Source organism: Cryptotermes secundus, unplaced genomic scaffold (genome assembly GCF_002891405.2).
Source record: "Cryptotermes secundus unplaced genomic scaffold, Csec_1.0 scaffold216, whole genome shotgun sequence".
Lineage (NCBI taxonomy): Eukaryota > Metazoa > Arthropoda > Insecta > Blattodea > Kalotermitidae > Cryptotermes > Cryptotermes secundus.
Genome location: NW_019727090.1, coordinates 1,015,648 through 1,040,786, shown reverse-complemented (window position 1 = coordinate 1,040,786; position 25,139 = coordinate 1,015,648). Strand labels below are relative to the sequence as shown.

The following is a 25,139-nucleotide window of genomic DNA, read 5'->3' as shown; positions in this document are numbered from 1 at the left end:
TTTAACATAAAGAACAACGTCCCGAAGACTGGCACATTCCTCCTGAGAATCCCTGCATATTGTGATATGTGAGGGACACGACGCTACCTTGTGGCACTCATGCTTGGACATCGCTTGGCGCAGATATTTAACCTTCGGCCTCGCTAACTGCTGTTTATAATCTCGATTCGGACCGCACAGAAGACACCATCAATTGTTTCGTGTTGCAGCGAGCACATTATTATTCAAAAAAATGAACCGATTTCATGACGCATAGCTTCAGTTCTCAAGCACTGTCAAGGAATGAGTCAGTAACCATTTGAAAGAAGAGTTATCTAAGCGGCCTCCGTAGTCTAGAGGTAACGTTCCCACCTCATGACTCGTGGTACGCGGGTTCAAATACCCGGCGGAGGTCGTCGAATTTTTAAATGCGGAAAAATTCAGGGAACAAGTCCTCCGGGAGGGACTTTTAAGCTGTGTGTCCCGGGTCGTAACTTTACGGCACGTAAAAGAACCTCATATCCCCAAAGGTGATCACTGAGCCAAATTCCAGGACGTTTCCCGCCCAACAATAGTCTCTAAGGCCTCTCATAGATGGGGGAAATATTATAGACCCCGCTAAGCAAGTGGCCGAACTCGCTTGCTCGGCGGGACTGATGATACGCACCATTTATCGGTAGGGTATAGAGACCGGTAGAATATCATAGAGGGAAGCACAATAGATAAAACTGGTCGCGGTGCATGGGGAAACCCACCCTCTCTAAATAACTATCTAATTGTGAATGGCTGCCACAGGGGCGCTGAAGTCACGTCGTTCTTCCGGCAACGTTCAGTTGTTCTTTTACCCTCGGAATTGCGAGTTCTCGGCAAAAGGCGTTCTGCGTTCTCCAGTTCGCGGAAAAAATCGTTCTCACGGTGCAACGTGCTTTTCGAAAGCGATTCGGCATTAATCCGCCCTTTCCTAAGAACATTCGACGGTGGTTTCGACAGTTTCAATAGAGTGGGTGTCTGTGTAAAGGAAAAAGTCCAGGACGACCACAAGTCTCGGAGGAACAAGTGGCGTGAATCCGTACTGCGTTTGAGGAGCCCGCGGAAATCAACAAATCGAACTACCCGTGAGCTTGTGATCCCTTAATCCACTGTCTGGCGTGTGCTAACGGTACGTCTATATTTGAAACCATACAGATTGCAGCTTGTTCAGGCACTTACCAATGACGACAAAAGGAAGCGGATGGAATTTTGCGATTCGATGGTGGAGATGATGACAGATGAAACCTTCATTTCTCGTTTAATTTTTAGTGATGAAGCGACTTTTCACTTGAGCGGCACAGTCAATCGTCACAATGTGAGTATTTGGGGAACAGAGCACCCACATGAAACAGTTGAGCACGAAAGAGATTTCCCTGAGGTGAACGTCTTCTGTGCTGTGTCTCAGGACAAGGTTTATGGTCCCTTTTTCTTTGAAGTAAACACCGTTACAGGACAAACCTATCTTGATATGCTCCAAAACTGGCTCTTCACTTCACTGCAAGCAGATTCGCATGACTTCATTTTTCAACAAGATGAAGCACTGCCCCACTGGCACCTGATGGTCCGAGCTTTTTTATATGAAAAAGTGCCCCAGCGATGGATTGGTTGGAAGGGGGCCCAACACCTTGCTCTTTGTGCTTAGCCTGCGAGATCCCCAGACCTCACCGCGTGATTTCTTCTTGTGGGGATTTGTAAAAGATCACGTTTATGTTCCACCCCTACCCACTACCCTCGATGACCTTAAACGTCGAATAACAGCAGCGATTAACTCAGTGCATCGTGATATGCTGATACGCGCCTGGGATGAATTCTCTTAAAGCATTGATGTTGCCCGTGCTGCAAGTGGTGACCACACTTAACACTTATAAGACAGGAAATAAAAGTTAATTGTGAGTAGAATACTTGTGACTTGGCTGGAGTTTTCATACTTTCCTTTAATAAAATATTGCGTAATAAAATCGGTTCATTCTTTTTTAACCCTGTATTTACATTAAGGGAAAGGAGAAAAAATGCCAAACCTCCCAGGCACTGCGTAAAGATATTTTCACTGAGGACGAAAGTCACTGTAGGGGGTTCTAAACAGGCTAGGACAAAGTGGTAAATGGAGAAAACGCCCGTCCAAAAGAAAAATAGAGCAGAAAACGCATGCACGGCTGCCTGCACATTAGAATATCTTCTGAAAACACGAGTACTGGAATATGTGATATGCAGAATTTCACAATGACGAATCACCAGTTCGACTATACCTACCCTTTCTTAAGCGCAGGGAAAACGAATAAGCCATAAACGTCCAGACGAATGCAAACTTTGCAAGCAGATTTACCGTGCTGTGTACTGTAGGAATTTTGTTTCTACATAGTGCAAACCTTATATACAGGGTGTCCCGGGAGGAATGGACCAAACTTCGGGAGGGTGTTCATGTTAAAGTATGCCGACAAACCCCAAGACACCTATGTCCACAGTTGAACGGTTACGGAGATAATGGCCCGAGAAAAGTGTGGTCTTCTGGCGGGTCCACGCACTATACCTGTCAACTGGCATATCTTATCTGTTTGTACTTCGGTGTAGTGATTCACACTAGCCGTAAGCTCATGCGCTACCTACAGATACGTTGCGGAGGGGTCGTGATTAGTTGTGTGATGAGTTGCTGAAATGCCTCTTGTGTTTTCACACGTCGAATATTGTGATATGCATTTTGTGTGTAGATTTTGAGGGTGGCAATGAACGTGCTGCTCTTGAAGAATACCAAAGGCGTTTTCCCGATCGAAGGATTCCATCTCGAAGTGTATTTACGCGAATTCACCAGACACTGCGTGATACTGGTTCTCTTCCGAGTGTTTCTGTGCACTCTGAAAGGGAGGATGTACGAATGACACGAGAGAACATTCTTGAGATGGTTCAAGGAAGTCCGCGTCTGTCCACTCGTAGAATGGCCTCTCGCATCGGCGTATCACGTATGCAGGTGTGGCGAACATTACATGATGAAGAGTTGTATCCTTGCCATGATCAAAGGGTACAACATCTGGAACCAGGCGACCATGCACAGCGTATGGATTTGTGCCACTGGATAAAAGTTCATCCCGAACTGTTAAGCGTCATTTTATTCAGTGATGAGGCGTCTTTTTCCCTGGACGGTGTAAATAATTTACGAAATGTGCATACGTGGTCCCATAATAATCCACATGAGATAATGGAAACGAAATTCCAAAAGATTTTCCGTGAATGTACGTTTAATACAGTTATGTGGTCGGCTTATAGCGCAGTCAGCCAAGTAACGTCAGCGCTTGCCAGTCATGTGCCATGTATAGTGCTTGGTATAATATAGTACTTCGGTTTCCCCTGTCAATCTTCATTCCACCAAATTCTCCATCATCATAATCACCAGGAGCAGGCTACAATAGGACAATCAGTGGCCGCCGTGCCGCGTAGACCTAGATGGACTCCACCCTCGACTAGGCGAATAAAAAAGTATGACATACTAAATATGAATAAGAGAATTAGTGCATGAATGTAGATTATCAGGGTGACGAATCAAACAGTTTACTTACATTTTCTGACCTAGAATTCCACATCGAAAACCTCCTTAGTCTGACTACAGGAACGACCATATACTCCACAGCCTAGATTTCTAAATGCTGTCGATATTAAGACGCACCCTTAGTTTAGCAATAGCTCCACCACAAGGGGACAATTTCGAATGAAAGATCCAACCCTGGCGTATTAATAGGTTCTCAAGAGAAAATATTAAGCATATGAACTACACATGTTAACACAAAAAATTTAAATTGTATTCACAAACACAAATCAACACAAAAATGAAAATTCAAATTAAATAAATCCATCCATTAATTGTCTGCGTCACTTGCGCATCCAATCTCACACTCCAAGTCTACAGATTCATCTACGAGTATGTCCATTTTAATTAAGTCAAGGTCACAAAATGTCCCATGAACTAGTATCTGTGCTATCAACTGTATTGATAATGCAGCAATTCCCGAACGACTGTTCAGCCGTTTTCTTGAGATTTTCTTCCAAGCGGAAGAGACATTCCTCAAGTTCTGAAGCGGATGGGCTTTTATCTTTCCAGATGGCAACCAAGCCTTCTACAATTTCCTTAAATAACCTTTAAATGGGCAGTTCTTCGTCAGGGGTTCCCCAAATAGCAGGTCGCAAAGCAGTCGGAACTGTCACTAGGCTCGCCGCTGTAACCGCACCATGCAGGGACCTCAGGAATGTTTTTCATTTACAGTGTTATTACAATGCACTACATGGAAACGAAATGTACTACTGTTAACAATAGACGATACAGAATTGACCCCAGCACCAGCAGACGCCAAGGACAACATCTGGTCTTTCTGAGGGACAAGCAAGCTGCAGGTCACTTGAAAACCCAGAATGGAGCAGGAAGTATCCCGCTGTTTTCTGGGGATATCAATGCTTAACTTCGACGGTTCGAGTCTCTGAAAATTTGAGACTTGACAGAAACGAGTCGCAATAATTTTTGAAGGGGCGTACCGAGCGATTGTTAGCGTACCTCCATTTATTTAAGAGCTGTCAGAGGGACCGTGTTGTACTTAGGCCCAAATTAACATGGATCTGGTTAGGGATTGGCTGAATGCAAATGAAAGAAACACCCAAATTTGAGGTTCAGCCAATCAGCAAAATTTCAGAGGAGAGGAATCCAGGCGTTCCCGGAACCGTCGGGACTTCTGCCTCTCCAGAGCAGTCAGTCATCAGAAGGAAATAGCGGGAGTGATTAGCCAAAGGAATAACCGGAGTCAGTAGTAACCTCCCGGACGTTAAATCGGTGTTGCCCGAGTCCGATGTACCAATTCAAAGTGCGGCAACAATAGGTAATTGTAGTGAACATCTACAATAAACGCAACAGTGTGGGTAAAGGGTGTGTTTTTCAGTGTTTTCTCTCTCCCTGTGTGAGCAAGGCCCATTAGTCGCCCTGAGACAGAATCTCGTCCTGCCGTCTGAGCAGTCGGAACCCCAAACGTCCCCCCATCCAAATCCCCACCTTTGTTTTCCCCGTTCAAAACTCGTGGATGTCATCCAAGTCCATTGGCGCCCACACAAATCCAAATTCAGAATAATCCCACTCCTTACCCTGAACCAGAAAGCAACAGGAAGCGGCGGATACAAGTGCAGACCACAAAGGGGCGGACGTGAAGGACGGTAATAAGTGACGACCAACTCGAGAGGCTTGAAGTCTCACTGAGCGGTAACGACGACAGAAGAAGAGGAGGGCGGCAAAACCGCGTTCATATCCGTAGTGTCGAGAGCATATTCCTTGTAAACCAGGAGGAAGATTAAATACCCAAACCCTCTGATGCGATGCTACGACCTATCCTATGTGCTTATCAACCGCTTGGATATACAGCTCGACCATGCCGTCCGACGGAGGGTGAGAGGGCGTGGTGCGTTGCAAACCCTCATATATCGGACGAGACCCGATGTTACTGCCCTGGTCACTGTGTAGCGTCCGCGGTATTCCAAAACGGAAGTTGGTAGCCAGCGCTTCCGCCACTGTTGAAGCCTCTAGATTAATAGCGTCGGCTTCGGGCACTTCGTGGAAAAGTCTATAGCGGTCAGGGGAATGTTTCCTTGGTCGATGCGTGGCAAGGGCCCTCCTACATCGATGGCAATCCTTACGAACGAGACCCCAACAATATACTGATGTATTTGGCCCCAATTCCTCTTCCCGGGACCTTGACTGGCTGCACTGACGTCATCGCTTCTCAACGCCGTTTATCGCCCAAAGCCAGTACTATCCTTTCCGGACACGATTTATGATCTTGATTAACCCAAGTTACCTCCTGACTGACCACCAGGCAGTTCGGTCGGCATGTCGTTCAATCTGCTCCGAGGGACAATGGTCTATGATATTTCAGATCGTCTGACGGCGGACTTCCATTGATGCTCTAGTATGCCATTCAGCACAACCAGGGATTTCTATTGGGCCCAGTAGCTCTTGTACGTGGGACTGTAGTCAGACCTGATTTTTCTATTCTGGGCGCTGCCAGGTTTCTACTTCCTCCAAAACAGACAGCACGTCCTGGTCGTTCACTTGTACTGTTCTGAACGGCGGGATCCTTGTCGACTGAGGCTACAGCTACAATAGCTCGTGCCTGCTTCACGTCTGCCCACCCATCGACTCTTCTCAGTACTCTTCTCGGCATGGTCTGCTGGAAACAGCATGGACATTCTTGTGTTTACGGCCTTGACAGTGATAGGAAGTTTTGCTGAATTACGCGGACGGCTTGTCCCTCTAGGTTTTTAAAAACACATCCTGATTCACAGTGCTCGTTGCGCAGGCAGAACTCCTGTCCATACAGGTACACAGAAATATTCCAGTGTCCTCGGTATTTCCCGTCGGATGATGCGTTAGATTCTCTTGATTTTCTTCAGCGTCTTGCTGTAGTATGCTATTACTTGATCCCGTCCGCCCAGTACTTGGAACACCACTCCTCCAAAACCGACGTATGGCCCGTTCCATTACAAACAAGGGGCATGCGCCCAGCTAGTGAGAACTTCTGATTAGAATCTCGGAACTACACAGTGTCCAGCTTATGTTAGGACTGTGTTCATTAAAAATACAAGACGTGAATTATTTTCAAAATTTCACTCTTTATTCAAAATAGTCTCCTTCTGAATCAATACATAGCTGGAATCGACAAAAAAAAAAAGTTTTCGAAAATAGTCACTGTACTACTTTTATGGAATAGCATTTAAAACTGCGGTACATTTCCTTTTGGATGTCCTGGATGGTGTCATGACGGTCTCCTTTCATCGACAACTTAACTTTTGGGAACAACCAGACATCTGCTGGAGCCAAATCTGGCGAATACGGAGGACGATCAAGGACTGAATACGGAGGACGATCAAGGACTATCACCCCGTCTCTGGTCAAAAAACCTAGCACGATGTTCGATCGGTGGGGTGGGGCATTGTCGTGGAGGAGCGACCAGGAACCTTGCTCTCGATATGCAGGTCAAGTTCGAAGAATTCTCTCCAAAAAAAGGGGGGGGACTCCGAGATAATCAGAATTCACTGTTTGACCTTCTGGCAGAAATTCCTTGTGAATGGTTCCTTTGGAATCGAAGAAAACGGTTAGCAGTGTCTTTACTTGACTCTTTTGCATGCGCACTTCCTTTGGTTTCGGCTTCTTTGGGCTCAACCGCGCTGCACTCTGCCGCTTTACGAGAGGCGCATATTGAGAACACCATGTCTCGATGTCGCCTCTCCATAACAATTGATTTTGTAAAATTTGTATCACTTTGGGCCGGGCGTAACATCTCTGCAGTGTTCCACTCTGGCATGTATTTCATCGCCTGACCACGTGCGGTACAAACCTCGCACAGACCGTTTGCCCCAATCCTTGGTCAAAATTTGATGCACAGTACTTTTTGGTATTCCCAAAAGCTCCTCGATGAGTCTTGCAGAAACAAATGTCTGATGCAAGAATTTCGGTCATTTTTTCACATTTTCTTCAGTGCGACTTGTTTTCGGCCTTGATGCATGTGGCGCGCCTTCAATGTCCTCCCTGCCGTCACGAAATAAAGCATACCATCGAAAAATGTTCGAGCGACTCAAACAATCACTACCGTACATACTTTTGAACATTTCGTACGCTTCTCCGGCTGTTTTGCCTAACTTCAAACAAAATATGATGTTGGCTCTCTGTTCAACCGCCATTTTCCGACGAGCGTGATAACAGTACTGTTACATTCAAGGTCAGAAAACATGACGCAGCGAGGTTTGCGCTTTGAAATTAGGCAGCTACAGCTGACTTCAAGAATCTTAACGCCACAACTCGCCAACAGATGGCATTGCAGGGCAAATTTAAAAAAAAAAATAGTCCTAACGCATCCTGGACGCACCGTGTATGATATTCCACACCGAGTGGGGTCACCGAGTCTCGCTCAATGCCGGGGGGATACTTTCGTGAGCTGTTCGAGAGATAGCATTCGGGACCCTCATAGGTACCATCCGGCGGTCACGGGCGGATGGGCGTCCGCACTCGATTCTGTTACACCATTTTCCTCTCCAATCGAGCCATAACCACATGATTGCATTGTGCAGGATATCACTTGATTATTGGTAACTATCGAGCTTGACGATAGAGGTCCCGTCCCGGGGCTCAACAGCAGTACCATTTCCTCGGAAAGACGGAAAACTTGGCGCCCCGAGTACACGAATTCATCATATGCTCAGGCTATCTACCACCAAATGAACTCGTTTTGTAATGGCGATGACGTAATTTCTGAATGTGTCCAACTCCAGTCAGGAAAACTTCCTTCATGATGGGGATCGTTTCCGCCGATGCTGTTTACAGCGTGTAGTGTAGGTTCGGCTCTTTCAAGCAATCCGGCGACGACTTCGGGTCTGGCGAAGGTCATATGGTGCCATCGTACCAGCCCTGTGTTTCTAGGCTAGAGTCCGCTATTTCCGTATGAGTCACCGCGTGGCGTGGGGGGCCTTAATGTACACACCGGCATCCGCCATTTTCCGCCACCACTTACTCGTTTCCCGACGGATGAACATCTAACCTCACCGCCAGTTGTTTCTCGGTTGCCATTCGGACCTTCTTGTGCGTTCCTCTCCTGGAGGTCTTCCGACACGCTGACAGTGCGTTTTCTACCTCCCTTCCATACGGCAAGTTACCCCAGAAGTGGTCTGGCTCCCAAAAACTAAAACACGCCGACAGTCTTAGATCTCTCTCTTCACCCAGTGGTGGGCGAGAGGCTAACCCAACGTCGTGGCGTTCGTTTATGAACTTGGCTGTTACAGTCATTGCCTGTAGCACGAGGGCCGGCCTCAGCTTCGTTCAATTTTCTCTCATGTACTCTGTGCATCCACGTTAGGCCGAGCTCTTCGTGAAGGCCGTTCCTCAAGTCTGCTAGTTGCCTCGAGGCTCTTCGTCCGCGTATCGAGGGACGCCTTTACTACCTACAGATCTACCTATGTTTCATCAATCTTCTCGATCCGTTCCTTGCGGACAACCTGGGTCTTTTGTTCGACACACAACAGAATGTATGTTTGATAGTCATCTCTAACTCGGTCAGTATGGCGTGTATTTCGGCCTCCGTCTTCTCATGATGTATGACCATCTTGGCTCTCACTTATTGAATGGCCTGTCCTAGCTTGGCGGATATCAATCGGGGAGGCGAGAGAACGAAGGACCTCAAACTTCTCATAATTGGGGTGTATCTCGTCTTGGTCGGTTTCCATCTTTTCTCGCATGGCATTCATTTCGACTTGCAGCCTTTCCTGATTGGCGTCTATCTTGGCCAGCAGGTGTTCTATCATCTGTTCCATTTTTGTACAATGGCGGTATAACGATCAAGATTCAATGCAGTTTACAAAGCAACCATTTCAAACACCGTATCGATTTTCAGTGTAACTACAGACGAGGTTTGGATTCGTTGCTGAATTTACTGAACACTTATACACATAACTCGTAACTACATGCATTTTGACTGTAATTCTTGGTGGTGTGAGGCTACGTCCACTTGGTACTGCGGCCACTGTTGCCCTATTGTATCAGCCAAATATACAAATTGTGATTGTGAAGCAATTTGTGGAATGAAGATTGGCAGGGGAACCGAACTACACGGAGAAAATCTGTCCCAATGTCATTTTGCCCACCACAAATACCAAACATGACCTGAAACTGGCTCGAACCAGTGCCTCCAAAGTGGGAAGCCAGTAACTAACCACGTGAGATATGGCACGGCTTTAACCACAAGTAATTATAACAGCCCCTTCGTTTAACACTCTGAAGATTAATGTAACTGCAGCACAATTTTGTCTTCACTAGTTGTCTCCTGGCAACGGATCCTAACAATGACCTCTGCATACGTCTTTACCTGCTGGCGAATATCCCACAAATGACTCATTGCTCAAATTGTGTAATTCTCAAGCCGGCGGCAATCTCATACCAACCAAGTTTAACTCTTCTCTTCACTAAGCTGAAACTCAAAAGTTATTTTGCGACTGAGAGTTTACCGCCAAACAATTCGTCTTGGTGTCAAGCCCCTTAAGACTCTCGACCAGATTTCTTGTGGTTACTTCTTATTTAAAGTCTTCTCACGAGATGGGTTTGTCACTTATGAATATGCTTGACCATTCATCGAGCCTACGTATATCACTTTTAGCATGTTATTGAAAATTCATTTTACGCCTTATACAAGTCCTCTCAGTACAATTTGGCAAGCACATCATGCGTATCCTATTCTACAGCAGAGCTTAGTCAATTGAGCAGTCGTAGGCTTTACCACCGCCAAGTTTAAGCCTCTTCTATTTTTATGTCTATCTTCGCCTTGTCCTATACCAAGTACATGTTCATTCTCACGACTTTGTAGCCTTGTCACCTGAAGAATCTGGCTCGTAATTATATATAGCCACCTGTTTAGTATGTAACGCAAGTAATTTCACGCAGGTCTCGGATTTTGCGAATTCGTTTATTGACCAATTTCTTCTACAATTACAAGTACAATTATTCACAATCACAATTACTGCCAAACTTAAGGCTGACTACTCTTCTAAGTGCAACTACAAACTAAACTCGTGTCTTGTTGAAACTAGAGTCTTATAAATTGCATTTTGAGTCAATAGGGAACACCATGTCGAAGGGTTGATTCCGCTCGCTACTATTTAGTCAAAGTCACATTGCGATTGGAAACTCCACTGTTAGCTTGCTCGCCGCTGTATAGTAATGGATGCGTTCCGGTTGTAGCGGGAACATCACTCGTTGGCTAGGAAATCATGATTTCAACAATTCCGGATTCCTGGCACGCCACAAATATGTGTATATAAATATACGACCGGTGTCCACCTTGTAAAATTCACTAAGTTCTGAATCGGTCTTATATTACGACAGTCGGTCAGTCGGCCAGTCTGTCTTTAAATAAAGCACCCATTGGGGCTTAAGATTTGTTGATGTGGGGCGCTCTCTCTGACGGATGTCTGTTTACAATTGCTCCTGGCCCTCGCCAGCCCAGCCATTTTCGGGTCCGAGTCCCCTGGACCTAGTGACCATATCCGAGTGCTATATTAATATCGACGATCGGTCGGCTTGTGTCTTGGAATATAGCACCCACTGGAGGCTTACGACCAGATATTTTACTGTCAGACTGTTGAGGTTTGTTAACGTGGAGCGCTCTCTGACGATGACAGTTCTGTCGTTTACAATTGCTCCTGGCTCCTCGTCAGCGCATTCATTCTCGGGTTCGAGTCTCGTGAGACTAGAGACCGCATTTTACTGTCTCACATTCCAGTCTTCCCTTTTCGTCATCTCCTACGACTAGCAGGGCTACAGTGGAGGTATTCGACCTCACCTCCACACGGGAAGAGTAATATCCATTATTTCAATGGCCTATTTACGCCATGCAGGAATCGTTGAGCCTGTGTGTGACATTAGAATCACTTTTCGTGTTTGATCACAATGTGGATAACAGACATTTGAAGTAGTTGCTATATGTGTACTCCGCTGAAATAAACCGGTTTACCAAATGCACATTTGTGTTTCCCTTGTATCACTATCATTGATCTTAATTTACTTAAGTTAATCTTAACAAGTTTGTTGTTGTTAATCGTTTTGCAAATGGCGCACCCGTGAAATCAGAAACATTTCTTTAAATGCTCCCTACATGCAGTGGTATTTCAAATACCGTCACCTGTTAAGAGTGTCTCTCGACGGGGTTCCGACTGCTGCTGGCCCTTGCCTTATTCTCGGATTCGAGTCCCGTGGGACACGCGACCATATTTTACTGTCCCAGATTCGAAACAACCCTTTCCGTCGCCCTCTACGACTCGCTGGACTATGGTGGAAGTAGACGACCACTCCTCCACACGGAATAGATTCTTTCGAAGCCGTTACTCTGTAACGGTTCTTGCATATTTGCTTATTTCGCGTTCGTAGACCAGCAGAGGGTCTACATGCTAAAAGACACACTGTTCAATAAATTCTCTATTCTACAGTGATTATTAGGTATGTGTCCGAAATGCACGCCTTGACTAGCCAACTATCATCACTGAATTGTTATGCTACCGTTCGCCCAACATAATTCAATTAACCCACCATCAACTTCGATCACGACAGAGACTTCACAACTACGTTTTTCTTCGATCTTGCCATGAAGAATTGCAATAAGACCCACGTAATTATTAATTTTATTTAACAGCCAATACATAATACTTTTCATTCCTTGGTAAATAGATCGAAATCTTAACCTTGGGAACTTCGCAACAGTAAAAATCTGGCGTGGCTACATAGCATGGACCGTCAGACTGGGTTTCGCATCGACTTGGTCGAAATTTGCCTGCATTTTATCGTTTTCAAAGTAAAGTTAATGGTGATGGTACTAACGTAGAGAACACAACAATCTATGAATAATATATATACCGTAGTTATTGAACTGACTAAGGTGGATTCATTTTTTTAATTCGCTTAGTGGGGGGTGGAGTCCAACTGGGTCCACTCGGCACGGAGGCCACTGATTGCCCTATTATAGCCTGTATCGGGTGATTATGATGATGGAGAATTTGGTGGAATGAAGACTGGCAGGGGAAACTGAAGTACTCGGAGAAAACCCGCCCCAGAGCCAATTTGTCCACCACAAATCCCACTTGACCAGGCCCGGGCCGCCGCCGCCGCGGTGGGAAGCCAGCGACTAACCGCTTGAGCTTTAGCGCTCCCAACATGAATTCATTAGTAAATTCAATATTGCAATTCTGTTGAATTTTAGAGTATGTATCTTGTAATATGCTGAACATGGAAACTGTTTCCTAAACTACAGCACTCGAACATGACATAATCACTCCTTCGTATTTCACCAGTAACTTAATTCCCGAGATCCAACATTACCGTAAAAGATGCTCGCATCGACTCTCATTGTACAGTAAGGCTAATTTACTTTATTGTACCATAATGTAACAATTGCCTCTCTTTGGAGGATGGCAAGTACCTTCGTTCTGCAAAGTAATTAAAGTAGCTCCACTCTACAGATCAACAATTTAGTCATCCGGGTAGGTCCATCCAACGTAATTACAATTGACTTATTTTATAACACAGTGAGAAACATTAAAAAAAAATCCATATATGTTTCATATTCCCCATTCGCCTTATGTTTGGAAATCCGCTGGTTTTACACCGTGAACATATTATCTTCCTATTTCTGGTACCTCAAAATTACTGCAACATTTTTATTATTACAACTGTGTACTTGGAAACTGCCTTGCGACTCTACTGCTTAAACTACGATGTATCGTTTGTTGCGTCAGGATGACCGAAGAGCTGGATGGCATCCTTCGACTACTTTTATTATGCAAAATGACTCACTGAAGGGGTTATTTAGAGGAGGGGAATCTGACATATAAACGCCACGTCGATTTTCTGAAAACTGAAGTGTAACGTTTTTATTCTTTTATGCTCACAGGCAATAAATTATCCTTCTTTATGGTACAAATTTCACCAGTGTTCTTTGGTTCGATTCAAGGTTGCTTGAAATCCCCGCCTTACATATCCTCATCTTTACTTCACATTTAAACATGCGCATGTATCACAGGCCCTCATCTTTTCTACACATAAAAAGGTTTGTCCGCAGCATCGCGTCCACGTTAATTCCATCAGCGCCCGCTATCTGTTCTACAAATCAATGGCGTCATTCTTCAGTCTTGTTACGCAACATAAGATACGAAGTTGTTTATGCAAAGAATCTAAGAAGTTTATCGGTGTGGATAAAATATGATTGGGCACTTCCGGTACGGAAACATGCAAAGCAATAAGTTTCTATGTGTCTTGTTAATAAATCCCGTCAAACTTGTCGTAAGCTACGGCTTAAACCCGAGATCACACCACTGCAATCGCGCCTATCCAAATTCCATACACACTCTCACGCCCTATTTCCGCGGAACAGAAAAATTCTCTCCATGCGATATTTCAACACATCAGAGACGATGGCTGACAACAGTTCTACGTACTTCAGAATCGACAGTCGGACTTCTAAAAAGTAGTTCCGCTCTCCTACTCTACGTAAATTCCAGTTACTACGCTGGCTACATATAATGTTTCATCACACGCAAATATAATATGGTTTTTAATCACATTAGGCTTGAAATTACCTGCCACACTAGACGCCTTCTCTTTCTTTGGCAACAACTTAACAACCATTTGATGAGCTCTTCGTTGCCTAAGTCAAACTCGAACATGCTTTCACTACTTCACTCTCCAGCTAACGCGCACACACTGAAGCAGTTGGAACACCAGCGCCCCTACTTCCTGGCTGAAACTATTCCAACCACATCTACCCCTTCCAAACTCCCTCCTCAGCTCCAGCCAACATCGCTTCTAACCGTTGCGGCCAAGCCTGTCCTGTGAGGTCCCGTATACATAGCCTCTACGGCGCATTCGAACAAAGAAATCCGCGTCATTCCAAAATCAACCAATAGGATGCGTTATCCCCCCACCCATGGAACATTGTACAAGGTTACAACACCTGAGGACAAATGTTGTCATTTCTATTCCGGGGCGTATGTAAAGATAGTGAAAGAGACCATGTGACACCTAGGTAAAAATGCAAGGATAATATTAAAACTGGCAACTGGTGAGGTATGAACTGGATTTATATGGCTGAGGCTGGTGGCGAGTTTTCAATTTCCTCATAAACCACCACAACAAAAATTGGTTTCACAAACTTGCAATTAAAACATTTTCTGATATAATGTATGCTTCAAAAAACCAACGGAGATTAATTTCTGGCTACGCGACGTGTGGTACTTAGGGCGATGTGCCTTGATAACGAATGGGTCTGAATCTGCGAAGTAAATATTTGTAATAAATTAGGAAGCAGAGTACGTTACACAAAACTGCAATAAAGATTTTTGGGTTACATTCTCATTTTATTAAATCCGCTGTTAGAATACTGGAGCTTCAATCCCCGATGACAGCGTTGGAATTTTTTTTTTGGCCATTCCTAGCCACAACTGAAACTGAGCAGCTGATACGGAGTCGTCAAATATATGAACAGCGGAACCTGAAGCTTACAATTCGTATCCATATAATTCTTAAACTTGAAACTTTATATGAGCATGTTGTTGTGACATTTATGTGATCCCGTCACAGAGAATGAGAGGATATGCAGCACGCATGGTCGAAACAATGTTGGTCAGAAAAGTAAGGCTAGAAAGAAAGCTACTATTAACATTGATTTTAGAAAAATATGCTGTAAAATGTGAACTAATCTGGCGCAAGTTTTAAGCTAAGGACCTTCAAGCACAATATATACAAAAGCATTACCTTCTGGGAGGTGACGCCATGTAGTCTACAGTCATTTTAATGGAAGTACTGTCTCCACCTGACCCTGAAAATGGAGTCCGTGAGTTCTGCCGAAACCAGACCCCAGGATATCACGCCCGACAAGCTAGTACGCTCCAGGATGTTATTTCAAGACTACCAGCTGTGAAGGAAAACTCTGCTCTCTCTATCGAGTTTCTATAGTGGTAAGAAAAAACAGCCTGAGGATGTTGTTGCCTGATGTTCATAATTTAACTGTAAATACTAATTTTATGTCTAGCATCAATATTCTGCCGGTAAGCCGTTATTAGGAAGACTGGTTAAGTTCAATTTGGGTTTCGTGTTAAGTGTTACGTAAGACTGTAATCAAAATTCATTTTCCAAAGAATTATTAGCGCGGATTCCAGTGACACTTTTAATCGAAATTCCTTGAGTAAGTTCGGAGAAGTGCAGAAAGACAGATGGACAAACATGACCTCAAACATGCGGTTACTGCGTGTATTTTTTCGCCCTTTCAATGGTTCTTCCAGCCCATTCGAGGGGCCCTAGCCTCTCACTCAGTTTCGTAATCATTTTACGCAGACTGTAGGACTGCTTGGACGAGTGATCAGCTCGTTGCAAAGCCACTACCTAAACACAGAACTCAAACACAGAATAAAAGCATACACACACACCAAAGATCCATGCATTAAGTGGGATTCGAAACCAAGATCCCAACGTCCGAGCGAACAGACATTTCATGCCTTAGACCGAGCGGCTACTGTGACCGGCGCTTACTGCAGGTACTTCCTTAAAAAAATACGATAAAAATATTAGTCCAGAAAATTACTTGCAATATCCATCCCAACTTTTTCCACACAAACGACATCTAATCCAGTCTGGATATCAATATGCCACAGATGTTCTACAAGTGTATCCTCAGCTACATACATACATAAACATTATCCCTTGTCACAGCACATACAACATAACGAGTTAAAATTTACATCAAGTGACCAACAACTTCTAACAAGTAGTAAAAACGTAATTGTAAATTGCCTGACATGCAGAGTGAACTGTTTTGGACAGCTGCAGCAACTCTCAACACGTGACGTTAAGAGTTTCACTAAACTTTTAATTTTTGTCAAGACCAAAATTTGCTCAATTATACTTTGCTACGATTACGTCACCAGTACGCCTTAATGCGGTAGTCCTTTGGTAATGGAACATTATTCACGTTTAACAGTGGTAACAGTTTTATTTATGCCCGATTTAACAGCGCATTTAACCGCAAGTTACAGTCCTTAAACACAACTGGAAGGAATGTGAGAGGAAGCGGCCGTGAATTTAAGCTACTAATAGCGTCTGAGAGCGTGTGTGTGTGTGTGTGTGTGTGTGTGTGCGTGTGTACAGGTAGAGGCCTTGCGACGAGCTGATCACCCGCCCAAGGAGTCCTACTGAATGTGTAAGATCTAGAAAAACTGAAGCGGAGAAGTTCATGGAAGTAGGCCTAGGCCCACTGGGGCTGTAGTGCCAAGGAGAAAAAAAATAGCGTCTGAGAAAATGTTTTCCTCGATCCCTATAGGCAAATGCCAGAATATTACCATNCACGGCGCCATGCAAAGGGTGCCTATTACGTGGCCGTTTTCCCGTATTGTCCGATCGAGGCTACATACGGAGCAGCGAAGGCTATTCACAGTCAGTTCTAGTGTGGCTACCGCAGAGTTGTACTGAGTTGTACTGTAACAGTCGCCGAGTCGAGACGTAGAGTCAGCCAGTCAGTTGTATTCTGGCATTGGGAGTGGACTAATTGTGATACTGCAGATAGCAGTAATCGTCAGATTGTAATTTGGGTGATTGTATGAGCGAATGTGAAATAAAATAAAATAACCCCTCACGTCCAGAACCCTTCTAATTATCTATCGACCCACCATTCGGCACTTCATACTCCGGCTACTGACATCAAAATAAAATAATTCGTCTAAAATATCCCTAACAATATCAGCAGAAATAATAATAAGTGAGAAGCTCTACGTTACACAGAGACATTCTCACCTTTGTTGACGGATTCACGGCTCTGCGCTTCACGCCAACCAGTACACCACCGTCTGCAAGGCGCATACGAATTTTTTCGATGCCTGATGCCCGATAACGTTCTGAATTAAAGAAACTTCTTTACTTGCAGACCGCTTGACGGTATTGTGTTTCACGGCAAGCAGTTCGGTTTATACGTGGGAATTTATGACGTGTCAGCAATGGGAGGCATTTACCTCCTCCAAATCCCGTTTCTTCTCAATCAGTTTCTTTCATCATGGTGCGGTATACTTTAGGGCAACATGTATTTCTGTATGACACCTACGTGAAATACGATCTGCTTGAAAGTGCCAACGTAAATTTCGTGATGAAAGAGTTCCCAGCACAAAATTAACAATTTGATTAATAAACGCAAAACAACAAAATCTTAATGTGAAAGAAACAAAAACACACGCGCCGAGTGTTTACTAAGTAATATCACACTGGCGCCAGACTTGAACATACTACCTTATCACTGGAACTTCCAGCTCAAGAGACTGGAGTGTCAAAGTCTAATGCATGAAAGGCAACACAACTGTTGAAGCTTAGACACTACAAAACAACAGTAACACATGCAAGCCTTGCAGCCGCGCCATTCTGCTAGCAGGGTTCATTTTTGCTGTTGGTTTATGCAGTCTGACGTTGAAGGCGACGTCGATCTGCAATTGGCATTCTTTTGTGATGGAGCGTGGTTTCACTGTAGAGACACATAAATACACAAAATAATCGCTACTGGAGTTCACACAATCTATATCTAACCCAGAAAATCCCGCCCCATCCAGTAAAAATTGGTGTCCGGTGTGCTATAAGTGCAACAAGGGCTGTTGGACTTGTGCTTTCTAATGAAACAATTAATTGCGAAAGATACGCCCTGGTCATTCTGGAGCAATTATTTCCATACTTAAGAGATAAAAAGTCCCTATGGCTGGTTCCAGCAAGACTCAGCTACTGCCCACACTGCACGTATACGCAGGCTTTGTCCGATGTCTTCGGGGACAAAATTATCAGCAGTGGCACCTGGCCAGCAGGTTCACCCGATCTTACTCCTGATTTTTTCTTCTGGGGTTGTCTGAAGAACACAGTTTACAACAGTAACCCCCTAACCGAAGCACCAAATAAAAAAAAATGGTAAATCAAACGGTAAATCATAACTGACGCTTATCATTCTGAGCCCTTATTTATTTGGATGATTATAGATAACCATGAAATTAATTTCTAATTAATTCTCGGTAATTTTAATTTCAAAAGTCTTATGTTTCGATATTACTGGAAATTTATTGATATTTAATACCGTATTTCATTGTCTGGGAAGTGCAACACGGTGTTTATGTTGAAATTTCTAGATTCTTGCAGGACCAAGGAGTCCGGAGTTCTGACATTTACGAGCAGTCATAAATTTAGCTCGGGTACAGGGAACCGGACGCGCCTAAAAGGAAGGTCAATGAGAAAGACAGGTCAGAACTTGTTACAGTTGCCTGTGAATGTATGATTGACTTGCCTCGTTCAGCTTCCTTACGGAAGATGGGATGACATGTATATGTCCACACCATGGAGAATTCGAATTCCCGGCGTGGGGTGTGCAAGCCATTCCACAAAAGAGAGACTTTCACCATATTCCGAAGTGAGCGGACATGACCCTTGCACGCTCCGAGACCTAGCTTGCAGCTCGTGTAACGCTATAACTTAAAGCATAAGGATACATTAATTTAACAGTGTTGTTTGGAGAACAGAAAGGTGAATAAACGTCAATTGGATCAACTCGCAGAATACCACTTTCTTCGGCATCGCTACCCTGAGACTCATGCAAACCGACCCAGCTAGTTTCCCGTACCTACACAGATCTTCCTTAGTTTGATCAGTGAGGACAACTTGCAGTGGCCATCATACACTCTCCTAAGGTGGTAACAGGGATATCACCATTCCGACTGAGCTGAAATAAACAAAGGCAGGTTGGAAAAGAGCGGTTTATAACGTCTTCCGCCGATGTGATCAATGTCTACGTGCAGAGGACAGCGCTTTCAGCACCTCATTTATCTGTGAATTGTAATTACACTTGGTCGACGACTTACGACCGCAAAGAAATGAAAAATAAAAGATGATTAAAATGTAAAAGTTTTTAAAAATACATTATAAAGATGATAAAAAATATTAGAGAGGTTAAAAAATACTGTTAATAAATATATGGCCGACATAGGCCCAGATCGACTTACGACCTGTCAGTCTGATCGGAAGTCGGCCGTCTAAAGTCATCGGCCAACGGGCATCTTGATTCATCGACAAAATTCGTATGCGCCTAGCACCCTGCCATGAACCGGTCAACAAATATAAGGACCCTGCTACTTTTTTTCTGTAACCAACAATTATCCTCTTCTATTCTTCCTAGAGCCCGGTCTAGGAAACCGAAGGTAACGGCCGTGGGGATTCGATGCGCTCTATCCGCAAAAGTAAGCACTAACTTCGCCGACCAGCGGCGGGCGCTCGGTCGGTATAGTTAGCTTGCGAATTAAAACCACTGAGTTCTTTTTTTCTTCTTCTTCTTCTTCTTCTTCTTCTTCTTCCTAGAGCCACACAGAGACTGGCACACGTGGTGTTTGTTGTACGTGTATCACGGTGCCCTATCCCTAGAGATAAAACATGAGTGGCAATCGTTGCGACGCATTAAATAATAATCTAATCACGGGCTGCATACTGTAGGTGGCTCCTAGAAGCCACGTCAGAACACGTCTCAACTGTATCGTACTCTCCCGCAACCTAAGTCACACGTTTGACACCCACCTGCCAACTTGTCCGTACATCGCGAAGCTCGATGATTTCATGGCGACAGGAATATTTTGGGGGTCTTAATACTTTGCCACGTTGCGAAGTTCAAATATAGTAAAATAATGCAGAATCCTGCTGCACCTCACTTACTATCAAGTGTTGCTGGTTCCACCGTCTCGTGTGCAACACGTGTTTCTATAAAACTTACTAAAAGTTATTCAATTTAAAAGTTTTACGCATCACATAACTTCCAAGTTTTTAAAAGTTTTTCACTACATGTTCGTAAAAAACACAAAGCATACCACAACAAGAAAACCCATTACTTCGAATGCACGTGCCCATACACTGGACCATATAGTAATAATAACCAAAGCCACGATAACAACAGCTTTCTCGAGTATAGTTTTGAAACATCTACTGATGACCATACTGATCGAAACATGTAGTGAATAACTTTAAGTAACTTTTATTGAAAGTCGTGTTGCGCATGAGACGGTAGAACCAGCAACATCTGATTCATATACAGTGTCTGAAAAAACAGGAGGTGGCCTAAATTTCAGTCACCTACGAACTAATGGTCAAATTAAATTCGTGAATACTTAACTAAAATTCAGTTCGGAAACTTTTTGTTTAGCCATCTGTTCTCTAAATTATGTAATATTTAAAATACTAAACCCATGAAGATGCCTGTTGCTGTGTGTGAATGTGAAACCTGGTCTTTCACATTACAGGACAAACACACACTAGGGGCGCTAAGAACGGACCTACACTAAAACTAAACTCTGTGGTTTTTGGTCCGCAAGCGAAATATACCGATCGAGCGACCGCCGCTTGTCGGTGAAATGAGTGTCAACTTTAGCGGCTAGAGGGTGTCGCGTGGTCAGCGCAACGAATCCCCACGGCCGTTAACTTCGGTTTTCTACACCGGAACCGCCATTTCCTTGAAAGAGCTCCTCAATTATCCTCACGAGGCTGAGTGGACCCCATTACAGACACACTACTTCTCAGAAAATCTGGTTGTGCCGGGAATCGAACCCGGACCTCTGAATATGTAACCAGTAGCTATACCGACTACACCATCTGGCCCATGCAACCGAAATTATTCTTTCTGAAGACCAGAGTAACAAATGCTTTAGCACAGAGCATAGTACATACCTAACCAACTATAATGTTTAAAATACAGAAATCAGCTTTCATTTTTTTTCCTTGGTACTACAACCCCAGTGGGCCTAGGCCTACCTCCATGAACTTCTCCGTTCACTTCGGTTTTTCTAGATCTTACACATTCGGTAGGACTCCTTGGGCAGGTGATCAGCTCGTCGCAAGGTCTCTACCTGTACACAAACTCACAAAAACTAAACATCCATGCCCTAAGTGGGATTCGAACCCACGATCCCGGTTTCCAAGCGAGAGCCATACCCTAAGTGGGATTCGAACCCACGATCCCGGTTTCCAAGCGAGAGAAGACAGTACATGCCTTAGACCGCTGGGCTACCGTGACCGGGATTGGGCAAGAATAATATATAAGAATTCAGTTCGTACCTCACAGGAACAAGATCCGAACGCACGATCCCGGTTTCCAAGCGAGCGAAGACAGTACATGCCTTAGACCGCTGGGCTACCGTGACCGGAATCAGCTTTCATTACTCTCATTATTTCCACTTCATCTATTTGCCCCATTTCTGTATCAATAACAATTTTACATCAAATGGGACAGGAATAAAAGGCAGCACCTTAATAAATTATGGATACATCCAAGGCAGGTGAGGTACAAAACTTTACTCTTGCATGTTTCATCGAAATCCTCCCTAATTATAAGATCAGTACAATTGACTTTCCCTTTGAATGACCATCGACAAAACTTCAAAGGTATCTAACTATTTATTAAGAACTACTGCATGTTTAGACCTCACGAATTAACATTTGGAGGTCCATAAAAAGAAATTCTGTAAGCGAATTCTCATTATCTGGCCTGCCTTATAGGAACAGGGATCCAATTCTTTACAATGGTGTATACCATGGCCGTGGAAAGTACAGCACGCCGCATATACGGCCAGTTTCAGTGCGGCCCGCTAAGTTGCAGAGACTTTTTGAACTATGTTGACCGGTTTTCAGCTTCCTGCGAGGCGCATACAAAATTTGCCGGATGGCCGATAACGTTTGTAATTACGGGATATTATTAACTTTGTAGTCCGCTTGAGGCATAATGTTTTACGGCGAGCAATGCAGTTTATACGTGGAAATTCATGATTTCTTAGCAGTGGACGGCGGTCATCAACTCCATTAGCCGTTTGGTGTCAGTTAAAATAAGCAGTTTGTTACGCTATGGCGCGGTATATTTTACAGCACTGTATATTTCTGCATGACACCTACGTGAAATACGATCTGCTGGAAATTGTCGGAAAAAATTTCGTAATGAAAGAGTTCCTCCCAGCAGACAAACAATTTACAATTTCATTAATAAACTTAGAACAAGACTCTCATTAGACAAGCACAAACATAAGTGACGAGTGTTTACTGAGAAGTAATATGACATTGGGGCCAGATTTGAACTTACGCCTAGAAAATCATTGAAACAGATCAAGAGACTGGAATGTCCAAGTCTAATACAAGAAGGGCAACAAAGATGTTGAAGCTTAGACCCTACAAAACAATAGTAATCCACGCAAGCCTTGCAGACGTGCAATCCAGCTAGCAGGTATCGTTTTTCCAGTTGGTTTATACAGTCTGTCGTCGAAGATGAGATCGATCCGCAGTTGATATTTTCTTTTGAAGCGTGATTCCACTTGCAGGATACATAAATACGCAAAATAATCGCCAGTGGAGTTCACAGAATCCACATGTAACCCATGAAGTCCCGCTCCATCCAGTGAAAGTTTAGTGTGGTGTAAGTGCAAGGAGGAGGTTTACTGAAACCATTATTTGCGAAAGATATGTACAGGTCCTTCTCGGGCAATTCTTTCCACAGTTAACATAAGAAAAATGGCAAAGGCTGGTTTCAGCAGGACTCTGCTACTGCACACAGACGGGTCTGTCTTTTGTATATGCTGCTGGCCTTTCCAGGGCAGTCTTTTTCGGGTCCGAGTCCCTGGGAACCATATTTTACTCTCTCAGATTTGAGACTTCCTTTTCGTCACCTCCTACGATCCGCAGAGTCACGGGGGAGATATTCAACCCTGCCTCCACACGGTATTTTGCAAACAACTTAACACTGTATCCTTATGCAACCTCGGCACGGACTGCATAGAAAACAGTTCCTCCATTGCTGCATGCGTACGTTGCTAAGCGATGGCTCGGGTATTGTTGCGTGTTCACACAGTCGTTGCTTAGCAGTGGGTTTCTCTAGTTCCCTTATTCTCTCAACCCTCATCACAATATTTTCTGTACGTCGAAACTACTCACACAGCATACACAGTCATAAATAGGATTCTTCTTCGGCATATTCTATATGTTTGGTGTAATCGCCTGAGTTATTGTACTGTCAAAACAACCCCGTTCTAGGAATTAAATTCGTGGGTTGAAGCTGGTACACCACAGCTACATGTTGAATAATCCCTGATTTGCTCCTTATAAGATCCTAAGTAACACATTTACAAACTGTTTCATGAGTTCGAAAAAGCAGTATCTTCAGTTGATAGATTATGTTTCATTCTCGATAACCGTTGCCCTCAGTGCTGAAGTTCATTCTCCTCGGCGTTTCACAAGACTACAGGAAGGCTAACAATGAACATCGGTGCCAAGTTAGATAAACACCGACACAAATATCGGCTGGCACACTCAGTACGGACTTAGTCCACAGAAATATCTGAAGCCACTTGATTCAACAGTTCAATCTTCTTCCATACAATTCTGATTTGCTGTCACTTTATACGTCCACCAGGAATACCAACAAGTATGGTAACCCAGAGAACGGCAGCTACAAGGAAACATTTCGTTGTATTATCTTTTAAATTATTTTGAACCGTGAAAGGAAAGGACCACCTCTGTGGTCTAGTCACTAGTGGTCAGAGTTACTGGCTACAGATACTGAGGTCCTGGGTTAGATTCGCGGCGCTACCAGATTTCCTTAGAAGTAGTTGGCCTGGAAAGGGGTCCACTCAGCCTCGTGAGGAACTGTTTCAAGGGAACAGTGGCTCCGGTCTAGAAAACCAAAATTAATGGCCGTAGAAATTAGTTGCGCTGATCACGCGGCATCCTCTATCTGCTAAAGCTGGCACTAACTTCGCCGACGAGCGGCGGTCGCTCGGTCAGGATAGTTCGCTTGCGGACTCAAGCCACGGAGTTTGCTTTTGTTAAAGAAACAAAAAGTTAAAATTATGAAGCAGCCTCACAAACGAAATGTCACGTCAGTCTTAAAATCACGTACTAGCTAAGCACTGAATAAGACTCAAAACGTGCAGTAACAAACGACTTACTAAGCTTTCCAGGCGGTACTGGAGCAGCGAGTTCGCATGATACCAACTGGTAACTTAAATAATGGCACCATGCAAGGAAATGGTGTTATGGCCAGGAGGGGTACGGTATAGGGTACCTGTTCAAGGATATGTCCCTACAGAAATGACCCTTCCTGAATCAATGAAACGCCTCTAACAAAAAAATAAAAAAAAACATTTATTCAAAACAACAAAAAATAACATAAATGATCTACCTTAATCTTATCTAGTTGCAATCAACTCTCCTTTCTTCATTCATTCATCTGTAATCTGTCAAGACGACAGGTCCACAGTCTCTTCCAATACAGTTCCTCCACTTGATGCGATCTAGAGCTTTCTCCTTCAAGTGAAAATATTCTCTTCTGTCCCCAAGGTCATCCAGCATCTTCTTACGTCTTCTTCCTCGTCTTCTTGTCACTTCTATCCGCCCCTCTATCTTTCCTTCGATAACTTCTTTTAGAAGGCAGTTTCTGCGTAAAACATGACCAATCCAATTAGCCTTCCGTTTTCTTATTTCGTGTAGGATATTCCTCTGCTCACTGACTCTAATTAACACTTCTTCATTTCTCACATAATCGGTCCAA

The 25,139-nt window shown here is 43.9% G+C and overlaps 1 protein-coding gene across 5 annotated transcripts in view; it reads right to left on the bottom strand.

Annotated features, from left to right (window-relative positions):
- The window catches only part of LOC111864313, a 99,215-nt gene that overhangs the window by 56,277 nt on the left and 17,799 nt on the right, over positions 1-25,139 (bottom strand). For 4 of the 5 annotated variants that reach the window (XR_004513014.1, XM_023851467.2, XM_023851470.2 and 1 more), the window contains exon 1: positions 14,140-14,359. The exons of the other annotated variant lie outside the window; for it this stretch is intronic. Coding sequence is in view for 3 of the 4 variants with exons in the window: in XM_023851467.2 (XP_023707235.1) it covers positions 14,140-14,226 (87 nt within the window). In the remaining variant the exon portion in view is untranslated. Of the gene's footprint in view, positions 1-14,139; positions 14,360-25,139 lie in introns of those variants that run through there. 5 annotated transcript variants of the gene reach the window in all.